This window comes from Crocuta crocuta, unplaced genomic scaffold, assembly GCF_008692635.1.
Source record: "Crocuta crocuta isolate KB4526 unplaced genomic scaffold, BGI_CrCroc_1.0 scaffold141, whole genome shotgun sequence".
NCBI classification, from domain to species: Eukaryota; Metazoa; Chordata; class Mammalia; order Carnivora; family Hyaenidae; genus Crocuta; species Crocuta crocuta.
This window is the reverse complement of record NW_027527951.1, coordinates 3,807,287-3,818,352: the sequence shown is the minus strand read 5'-3', so window position 1 is coordinate 3,818,352 and position 11,066 is coordinate 3,807,287. Positions and strand designations below refer to the sequence as shown.

The 11,066-nt window shown below is 41.3% G+C and overlaps 1 protein-coding gene across 1 annotated transcript in view; it reads left to right on the top strand.

The window, feature by feature from the left end:
* Positions 1 to 2,082: 2,082 nt before the first annotated feature.
* The window catches only part of KCNB2 (potassium voltage-gated channel subfamily B member 2), a 358,595-nt gene continuing 349,611 nt past the window's right edge, over positions 2,083 to 11,066 (top strand). The window contains exon 1 of the mRNA XM_077752474.1: positions 2,083 to 2,661. Coding sequence (XP_077608600.1) covers positions 2,083 to 2,661 — 579 coding nt within the window. The remainder of the gene's footprint in view (positions 2,662 to 11,066) is intronic.

Below are 11,066 nucleotides of genomic sequence, written 5' to 3'. Positions count from 1 at the left end.
TCTTATATAGTCCACCTACTTTTTTCCCCCCACAAATATGACTTATTTTCACTTGAGAGGATACTTAGCTTCCAGATGGAGAAATAAATTCCACTCAAAGGAGTGGAGAAATCAGAGACATTGCAGACATTGGTGTGTATCTTAAAAGAGAGTTCTAATTATAAGGACCTCTTAAATCTAAGAGTTTTCCCCTTTGGTATAAGGGCACGGACTGTGAAACATGGTATTTTGCATTAAAATTGGTGTTTTGGATGTATTGCTTGACACTCCATGATTTTCTACAAAAACGTTACAGGGGGAAGATCAAATAAGAAGATGCTTGCTGCTGCAGATCAAAATAATAGATCAACAAGAGGGAATACTACAGCAGTAACGTCTTAAGAATTAGTACTCAGGAGAAAAGAGCTGAGGAACAAAAGAATACAAACACACACACACACACACACACACATTCTGACATATACTATGCACACATAAGCATACACACATGTAAACAAATGCATTTTAGGCCAAATCATTCATCGTGGGGTCAAATAACCCCATTTATGCATTTTTCTGGCCGTATACATTAGCCCTACTTGGTCTTTTGTCAGCTGTTTTGTAGAAAACAAAGAACTGATTCATTATTTAACATTTATTAAACCATCACAATCTATAAGCACTGTGCTCAGTGAAAAGGATACAACAGACAAGATTGTCTTCAAGAGCTCTTCGTGTCCTGTGGGAAAGGTGTTATTGCAGGCATGATGACATAGAAGTGACATTCACAGAGCTTCATGATCCTAGAGAAGAGCTACATGGAGGCCCTTCTGGAACATATGATGTCTGAAATGAGTCTTGAAGAGGAAGCAGCAGTGAGTCAAAGGAAATAGGAGGGGCGCTTGGGTGTGTCAATTCGTTAGGCATCTGGCTTCAGCTCAGGTCACGATCTCTTGGTTCATGGGTTCAAGCCCCACATGGGGCTCTGTGGTGACAGCTCAGAGCCTGGAGCCTGCTTTGGATTCTGTATCTCCCTCTCTCTCTGCCCCTCCCTTTCTCGCTCTTTCTCTCTCATAAACAAACAAACAAACAAACAAATAGGAAATGGGAAAGTTAGAAGCCCTTGCAGGACACAGCATGAAGAATTCTCCAAGAGCTTGAGATAGAAGGATGTGTGTAGCCTGGGGTTGCTGGAATATAGTGATGAAGGAGAGATGAGAGGTGAAGGTGCAGGGGTGGGCCAGATCTAATAAGGCTAACCGGAATTTTATCCTGCCTGGAATGGTGAGCCTTTGTAGGGTTTAAAGCATGGACAGATCAATTTTGTATCTTAGCAGATCATTCTGGTAGCTGTATGGAGAATGGTTTTTAGATTGACAACACCAGAGTTTGGGATCCAGTTTAAGAAGCTGTTGTAGAATTGTAGGCAAGAGATGCTGAGGGTTTGAACCAAAATCATGGCTCAGGGGTAACAGGGACTGGGTAATTATTGTGGCACACTTAAGCAATGTTTAGAAGGTACTGTTGGTTAAGACCTGGTGCTTATTAGAATGTAGACAGATGGATCAGGATTTGTCAGAGTTTGGCTGGGTGTGGGAATGAGGAGCGCCAGAAGTCTGAAATGGAGAAGGCTCAGGAACTGGTGGGCAGGTTGGAGGTATGGTCGGGTTAGCCCAAGGTGTCTCTGGTTCATCTAAGAGGAGCTGATCAACACAGATATCTGAGCCTAGAGCTTGAAAAAGTGGTCTCCGGTGATAAATCTGGGAGTTGCCGACCTCTAGATGTTTAAAATTGAATGCACAGCCTCTTCTCTGTGTGTGGTGCATCGAATTACCTTTTCCTCTTTTCTCCTGTCTTAAGGCAAAGATTCCCAGTTCCATCAATACACGGTGATTAAGATTATTCCTCCTGGGTGTGCATGAACCACAAAGCGATCCCAGAGAACGGGAAATGCTTTAGGAGAGTGGGAGTAACCCAGCGACTGTTGCTTTTTTCCAGTTGTGTCGATGGACATGCCTGCCTCAGAGGGATATCGCTCCAGCTGACCTTCCCACAGCTCAGTCTTGTTGAGGATCGTGGCTGTGCGGCTTTGCCCAGTTCAAAATGGCCGAAAAGGCTCCCCCTGGCCTAAACAGGAAGACTTCAAGGTCAACACTGTCCCTTCCGCCGGAACCTGTGGACATCATCAGGAGTAAGACGTGCTCGCGGAGGGTGAAAATCAACGTGGGGGGCCTCAACCACGAAGTGCTGTGGAGAACGTTGGACCGGCTGCCCCGGACGCGCCTGGGGAAGCTCCGAGACTGCAACACGCACGAGAGCCTCCTGGAGGTGTGCGACGACTACAACCTCAGCGAGAACGAGTATTTCTTTGACCGGCATCCGGGCGCCTTCACTTCCATCTTAAATTTCTACCGGACGGGGAAGCTCCACATGATGGAAGAAATGTGTGCGCTCTCTTTTGGCCAAGAGCTTGATTACTGGGGGATTGATGAGATCTACCTGGAGTCGTGCTGCCAAGCCCGGTATCACCAAAAGAAGGAGCAGATGAACGAAGAACTGAGGCGGGAGGCCGAGACGATGCGAGAGCGGGAGGGAGAAGAGTTTGATAACACCTGCTGCCCGGAGAAAAGGAAGAAGCTCTGGGACTTGCTGGAGAAACCCAACTCGTCCGTGGCCGCAAAGGTACGAAAAGCGGGGCCTTGCTTCCCTGTGCGTGGTCGGGAAAGGTGCTGCCTCCTTCCCAGAGGGCGCGATTGTCTTCGCTTTAGGTGTCTGGGGTAAGACGCGACAAACATGTGGCCACACGGTGAAAGACACTTTCCAGAAGCTTCTGGATTCAGATAGAGTTATTCTTCCTATGTGATGTCATCCCGTGGCATTACTCTTTCTTACATGTCGTTAGTGTGTAGGAACAGGCCTGGGCAACAGAGGCTTTGGAAGGGTTCTGGTGTCCACGGTGCTGCTGTGTAGTGTTGGTGGCTGGAGTCTGGGGAGAGAGCCTTCGCTGGGGCCGTCACACCGGAGTCCTGCAGAAGGCTGGGGCCTGGGCCCCTTGGGTAGAGGCAAGGCGCTGTCACTGAGGTGGAGGAGGTGCCTCCTGGCCTGCTTCTCTAGAGGAGCATGGGAAAGAGAGAGTGTGGCTTGGTATAGTTGAGAGGGCTGCAGGAGTGGGGTGGTCCGTGCATGGGGAAAAGGCCACCTTTTTGCAGAGGAAGAGTCAGTGTCCAAAATGCATCCGTTTACCTCCCTTGGGACATCTACTCTGACAATGATGTTTCCGACTGTTGGTGGATCCTTTCTTCCACAACGGAGGCAATCCTCTACCTCAGAGTTCATCCTGTTTGCTTAAAATGAGGATAAATTCATATTTCCACTGTGACTGCATATGTCTAGATCTCGAGTATTTTTTTTTTTTGCCACGAATTGCAGCATTTAATTCAAATGCATGATTCTGTTTGTCTAATTTTATTTAGAACTTTGGCGGTTAGTGCAAACTGATTTTCATCCCATATATTTAGTTCTATCGTGCGATATGAATAATGAATAAAGTGTCAAGAGTCATCTTTAGCTGCAGAAGCGTAGTATTGGTATTTTGTGCATAATAGATGAAAATGGAATGTGGAATAGAGAAAAGAAAAATAGCAGAAAAATGTGTCATCATATCTTTGAATTACTTAGAAGTTTTTCAGTTATTATTTCTTAAAAACAATAAAGATTATGGAAGTGTAATAGACCATATGTGCCATTTGGCTGGAAATTAAGATTCTATCTGATAATCTACAACATGTAAATAATGTATATAAATCAACGGAATGCAGATGATCATAAAACCACCTCTGCACCGTTTGATATGCCTAGTTTTGCATCTTGTTGACTTCTAGAGGTGTTTTACTGTGTGTTTGGGATGTGGAACTAAGTGAAATAAAATATATTTCTGTTGTACACGATGAGGAGAATGCACTTATAGCAAATGGACAGATTTCAACTAGGTCTTTTTGTAGTTATGAATAATTTGTTTTCTCTGTAAGAAAGAAATAGATGTGCTACACTTGTGGGTTTTGGTTGAAAAAGGTTACTGCTCTTTCTAGCGTCAAGCGTTAGGTTATATATTTGAGTCACTGCTGAAAGTATGGAGTGAATTTTGAAGATGAATGAGATAAATTCTGGATTTAAAAGAGTATTTGGGGGTGTTTAATGAACTCTTTCAAGGCTGTAGGCAATTGAGGTCAAAATCATTGTTCCATCAAATGTTCCAGAGGGTGGTAGCCAAATATGTGAAAATAAGCAGCTAAATCACAGAAAATCTGAAGGTTAGTATGGCTTATTTCCTTAGAACAGCATTATTAACAATTAGGTACTGTTAATAGAAAAAATCTTACAGTACACACATTTGTTTTCTGAAGAATTTCTATTAAGTGTAGAATAGGGTCAATAACCTGATTTCCCAGATGAGGGAGTTCATTTAACGTCTACATTTTAGAAACAGCAGCTAGCTCTTCATCTCTAAGAAGGTAACGTTGATAATGGCCTATGACATTATGCTATTATATACCCCTACGCATCAGATAGATTGTTGAAACTTGCTTCAAATTATGTATGTTCAGACAAGATATCTACCTACACATTATATCTAGCAGCTAAGGACATTGGTTTTGGAAATTTTAATGTAGTTATAAATAATAAATTTGTTTCCAAATTATTAATCAAGCTAAGCAAATCTTTGCTAACCTAAGTAGATTCTTTGCTAAATTTCCATAAAGGATTTGTATTTGTTTATTTATATGTCTACATTTTCCTCTCTGTTTGAATAGAGAAATATTATGGAAATTATTTACATTTGATTATATGGCAGTTTAGTGAAAATATTTAGTTTCATTTGTCTAAGGTTTGGAACCTTTTAAAAACAGCTCTGCATGATGTCTTACATAAACCACTACCTTCTCCTGTACTCTTCTCAAATCATATAACTTGTTATTTGTCTTGAATAACTCTTGGTGAGGTGAGTGCTATGTGTGCATAGTACTTTTACAACTTAGGAACAATTTGTTTTGTGAAAACTGCAGTAGGACGATACTCTAGTCCTCGCTATTTGTGTTATGGGTACATCAGGATCCTGCTTATGCTATGAAGGTCTGGGTTGGAATGCTTGGAATCTATGTGTTTTTTTTAACTTGCTCAGGAGGTGAGGTATCTTTGGAGGAGGATATCTGTTTTCCTTGCAATTACAGTGATTGCATATTCATTTTGATAATTCAGTTGAACATATATAGAATTCTTTCTGTGGGTTATACACATTAAAGTGAACATAGAGTGGGGCATCTGGGTGGCTCAGTTGATTAAGTGTCCAACTCTTGATTTCAGTTCAGGTCATGATCTCACGGTTCCTAGGATGGAGCCCCACGTCAGGCTCTGAGCTGTCAGCATTGGAGCCTGCCTCGGATTCTCTCTCTCTCTCCCTCTTTCCCAGTGTCTCCCCAGCTCTCACATATGTACACACACACACACACACACACACACACACACACACACACACGCTCTCTCAAAATAAATAAACATTAAAAATAAATAAAATGGACATGTAGAAAGGCACACTCTTCTCTTCAGAATTAAAAAAAAAAACACTCTCTTAGCTTAAACAGGGATTACATATCCTTGAAAGTATTTCTTTCTCTTTGGTTTTTCTGTATTTTATAATTTATCTAATATTTCTATAATAAAGCAAGTTTAAAAGTTATGAGTTTACTTGCTAAATCCCTGGTGTAGAAGGCAAAACTTGACCTTTTATGTCAAATATTCCAAAATAGGTTAAAATATCTATTCAGCAATGTGGAATAAATACTCCATAAGCACATCAGTTATAATTGTTCAGCCCATGCTATGTGCCTCCGCTGTGATACACAAAAGTATCGCAAGGCCCATCGACCTGTTGTATTTTGTCTTTGGGTCTTACAGAACATGCTTCTTGGCGTCACTTCCATTAATTGCACTTTGTAGTACATTAATCACTGAAAACCATGCCAAAGCAGAGTTCAGAAGGATGGTATATTTTAAATGTCTATATTTAACAAATTGACATTTCTACACATCCACAGAATAACATGGAATAGAATTGTACTTTTCACAAAATAATCCCAGGGCTAATAGAAATTGTTGTTTCATAGTTTTCTGTGGTGTGGAATGATCTGGTACTGGACATGAGTTTATATCTGTATGGTGAACTTTGTGTTCTTTGCATCTTGTTGGCTTACCTTGGTATGTATCCCCTTTGCCGAGAGATAGTGTACAGAGTTTAGGTTTGAGGCTGTCTGTGAATGTAGGACCCACCAAATGGGCGTAGGGGATGATTGGCACAAGTCTCTGGGTTACCATGACATGGAATTGCTGATGCTGGCGTGCCTTTCATAGGAATGTGCAAGGGGAGAGGATGGGCTTTGCTGGCTGCCAGTTTCCTGGGCAGTGAGTTGGAATTAGACTTGATCCTGTGCTTCTTCCAGCCCTGGGCAATTTAGACAGCCTCTGCCTTGGAAACATTTTTCTCCCTTCTCGTTGGCCTTTTCCCAAAGGGACTGCAGGAGCTGTTCTCCTTTAAATTTTGCATTAGACAAACTTCAGTCCAAGAGGCGTTTGAAAGCATTTAAGGAAAGTGGATCCTGTAGCAGGTGGTATTGTCAGCCTTTGGGATGAAACAACAACCAACAAGGAGCATGGTCTACCAGAGGGCCAAAAGGAAAGAGACTCAGTACTATACAGTGCCTTCACTTTAGATACCTGAAGAAGGTCAAGGACAAAGGAAGTCACCTGTCCTCAGGCAAGGCCAATTAGGAACAGCTGAGTCTTCAGAGGCGAGCCTCAGCCTGGGCACACATGGGGAGGTGGTGCTCAGGACAGTGCTGGCCAACAGACCCACCTCAAGGATCAGGTCAGGAAGCTGGACTGTAAGCAATCCTTATTTGATAAGAACAACAGTAAGCCTACAGAAAGATATTTCTGTTCATGTGAACAAGTACAGAGAGAGCCACCCAACAACCCTTTTGGGCAGGGTTCAGGGTCGAGGGGGGGGCACTGTTTATTATCTGCTTCCCTTCTCACTTTTCCTGTGTATCCACAGCTACCACCTATTTACCTAAGGATTCCCCCCTCCTCCTCTTATGTTTTTCCCATTCTCTCCCTTCCTTCTTCCCTCTATAGCTCCCTCTGCCTCCTCCCTCAGGAGAGGGAAGATGATTGACTAGATAATTACTTCTCAACCTTTTTTCATTAATGGTTCTCTGCAGATGTAGGGTTAGGGTTAAGTTAAACTTAAATTTTCCCTAAAGACAGAAACTTAATACTAAGGACTAAGATTTTCTCAGGTAGGGTGGAGCTTGGAAAGTTACAGACTATTGTAATATCTAAGATGTTTTTCTTGCCTTCCCCATGAGGACCAATTTTCTCCCCTTGGCAGTGACATTGATCCCATGGAGCATGTATACAATGGGGGAAAGGAGAGCGTGTTTCCTACCTCTGGCTCATTACCACCACACACCCACATGGCCATCACCATCGGCTTGGCACAGCACAGCACCTAACGCAAGCATGGGAGGGACTGGGAGACCTTAGACATTTTTGGGTCAAGAGGGAGGCCAGTAGTAGCAGATGTCCAGAGTGTCCCTGGAACTCCAGCTCTCTGGAGAGCCAGAGGTCAAAGTTCTGAGTTTCCCAGGGGATGGTGCCAGTTTAGTTGCCCTACTGATGATAACTCCTTGAGAACCACACTCTACCCTCTAACTGAATTAGAGTATGGGCGTCGCAAGTCACAGAAATAGTCAGAAGAAAATAAATCCAAATAAAATTAAAACTCCTGTGTACTCATCAAGGGGAAAAGAAATGTATAACATTGTCATTCTATTTCTAGTTTACAGATCATTTATTCTCATGCCTTGGTTTAAAAAAAAAAAGATATTGGAACAGAACCTCCAACTACTGACTTTCAGTGTTGGAATGTGTGTGTATGTGTGTGTGTGTGTGTGTAAATACACAGGTTTCCCCATTATCTGAAAATAGAGCATTCCTATGAAATCTTTTGTAAGCTGAAGTGGCATAAAACAAAGAAACAGCATTTCATAAACGTGAAAAATCCTATTCCCATTTTCTTTCATTTAGTGAAAACAGGTTCTAATGTGGGTCTTTCATAAAAGCAAAGTGGCATAAAGAGAACCTACAGATAGTGGGGGAAGCGTATAGTGTGTGTGTATATGTGTGCATATGTAAAAATGTATATACGTGTGTGTGTGTATACACGCAGTCAGGCGAACACTTCTGCATGTGTGTAACACTTCTGTGTGTGTGTGTGTATATGTATGTGTGTGTATATATATATGCATATATGTGTGCCTACACACACATACACATACACACACACACATGAACACACCCATACACACAGTCAGGCGAACACCTCTGCCCATACATAGCTCTGAGTTTAGCTTTCTGATGAGTGTTTTAGTGTAAACAACAATAGCCATGAAAACCATAAGTGGGCCCCAAAGCACACTGATGCAGTGTGAGCACACACGGAAATCCCTGCATCAGGGCTCCTCTGTGCACCAAACATTGCCCCAGTTCCTATCCAGGGTTGCCAGTGCTCTGATTAGTGTGCCGATCCCGCTGCTTCTGTGTTGTTTACTGTTCTTTCTTCCTGCCCTTGCCTTTCTACGGCCCAGCTGTACAGACTACGTTGTGTGTGCTCCTCCCACAACATGGCATGAGAGTTCACACGAGATAGCTTAAAAGAACTTGGCCAGTCTGTAGAGGTTCAGATTGGAGATACGTGGTTTTTTTCTTTCTAAAATATATAATTCGTGCAGACTAACTGGTTGAAAGCCTGGAATAAATTAGTCATAAAAAAATGAAACAGATAAGGTAGAAAATGTTGAGTTTTGATTAAAATGTCTCAAATATTCCATTCTTTAGCTCTGGTAGTCCTATTCTGAGATCCATGTTTCTCTGCTTTCCCTGAAAGGCTGCCCTGAAAATGCACCACTTTTCGTCCACTTGACCTCATTTGATCAGGGAAGGATGGTGAGAACAGAAGAGGAAATTGATAAAAAGCTCACATTGCACATTCTCTTACCAAGGGTGCCTGCCATAGGTCCTGATTTTACTGAGAATGCCCTGGTTAATTCCGTTTGTCTGAGCCTGATTATCAACAGCATCTCCTTTTACCCTTAAAAGGTGTCCCAGTTTGAGCAAAAAACCAAATGATTACCTTACATGTGAATATTTTCGAAAAAGGAAATTATATAAGAATCATGCACTTTTTCTCTTTGCTTCTTTGTTCCACTCGAGGAGAGCCTGTCTTAATTTTCAAGCAATGTTTCCATCTCTGTTGAAAAATCATTGGTTTTCATTAATATTAGAGTAAGATTTTCAGATTTCTTTCAAACTTGGTTTTTAAACCTCAATAAGTAATTATCATTTTCAAAGTAAAAAAACACAACAAAACAAATCTAAGGAGTTCTTTCTACATTATCTAATGTTATCACAAAACAGAGTACGTTGGCAGTATTTAAATATTCTGGTTTTGAAAATTCATGTACACTGCTTTGGTTATTAACAGATTTGTTTTGTTTATTTCAAGTGAGAGACTTTACAAAGTGAATGATGTACTATTTTAGGTAAGCATGATTATTATGAAGGAATGATCACAATATTTAACAATCTTCACTTTGGAAAAGACTCTGGAAGTGTTTGAATAATACTTGAGATTAAATGTTCTTATCTGAGCTCTATCAATGTGAATTGACCATTCTAATGAGGAAAGATATTTTCAATATAATTAACAAAGTTGATTCTGAAAGAATTACTAGAATAAAAGTTCCTTTTTGATCAAAGCATGATTACCCAGGGAAAAAAGAAAACCTCCAGCTGCTGATGTATAATTCATGAAGTAACCATAGATTACAATAGATTTTTGGGGGTTTGGCATTGATTTAGCATTGGTGGTTTTATTCTGTTTGAGAACAACCTCGGAGTTTCATGACATTCAATAATCTATGATGTGCTGAGGCATAGATCTGAATTCTGTATAATATAAGGTTGGTTGGAGCTAGTTGACTTTGAGAGAGAGTAAGCTTAGCTGGCCACTCAGAACTGTTAGCCTAACCCTATCTGGTTTTTTTCTCCTCATTATTACATATACCAAGTCTTATTAAATTTCCTGTATTTTATAGAGGTTATATGGTACAGAAGATATTTACAAAGCCCTCATAACGTATTCCTCATTAAAAAATACCCTAGTTAGGTATTCCAAGAGTGACAGAAGCTTCTTAAGGTAACAGCCAGCCTGGAAATTATTCTTGCCCACCAAGAGCCTGGTCATTAAAACCCTTCCTACCTCTGTTCTGGGCCAGAGAAGGATAAAGGAGCCTCCCGGGCAAGAGAGCAGGCGCATTCCACAAGCCACACGTCCTGTATCTGTTAGAAGCATTCAGCCCTTCACTGAACTTACTCTGTCCCCACATCTCCTGGAATAGAATGATGATGAGTTTATAATTTACAATCAGAACTTTGAAGGACTTGAGGAGACCAAGACTTCTCCGTAATTGCTATGTCAGCCTTAATACATAGATATAACCAATCTAAAGAGGCTAGACATGGACCAACAGGGAACAAAAAATACAGTGACTGGCACAGAGACATGTGGAAAAGTGGAAGAGGAAGACACTTGCTCTCATGCCTCCAAAACTTTTACAGGATGCACTAAAAGGTAACATCAAAACTATCTCAGATTTTGCATCTATGTAGTATTAGTTTTGACTGTGCATACATCTATGTTTGCATTAAGCCTTTGCTAATGCATAAAGCAAATGTATTTTCCCCTTAAACTGCAATGTCTTTATAAAGCTTTAAGTGAAAGAACTCTGGATATTACTAAAGACAGAAACCTGAAGTATATAGATCCAACTGACATTTGTAGTGAAGTTTGTGTGTCTAGGGTAGGTGACCAGGTAGTATCAGCCTTCACTGACTGGTACCTGAACCAGGTGTGTGTGTGTGTGTGTGTGTGTGTGTGTGTGTGTGTGTGTGTGTTTGTCTGCGTGTCTGTG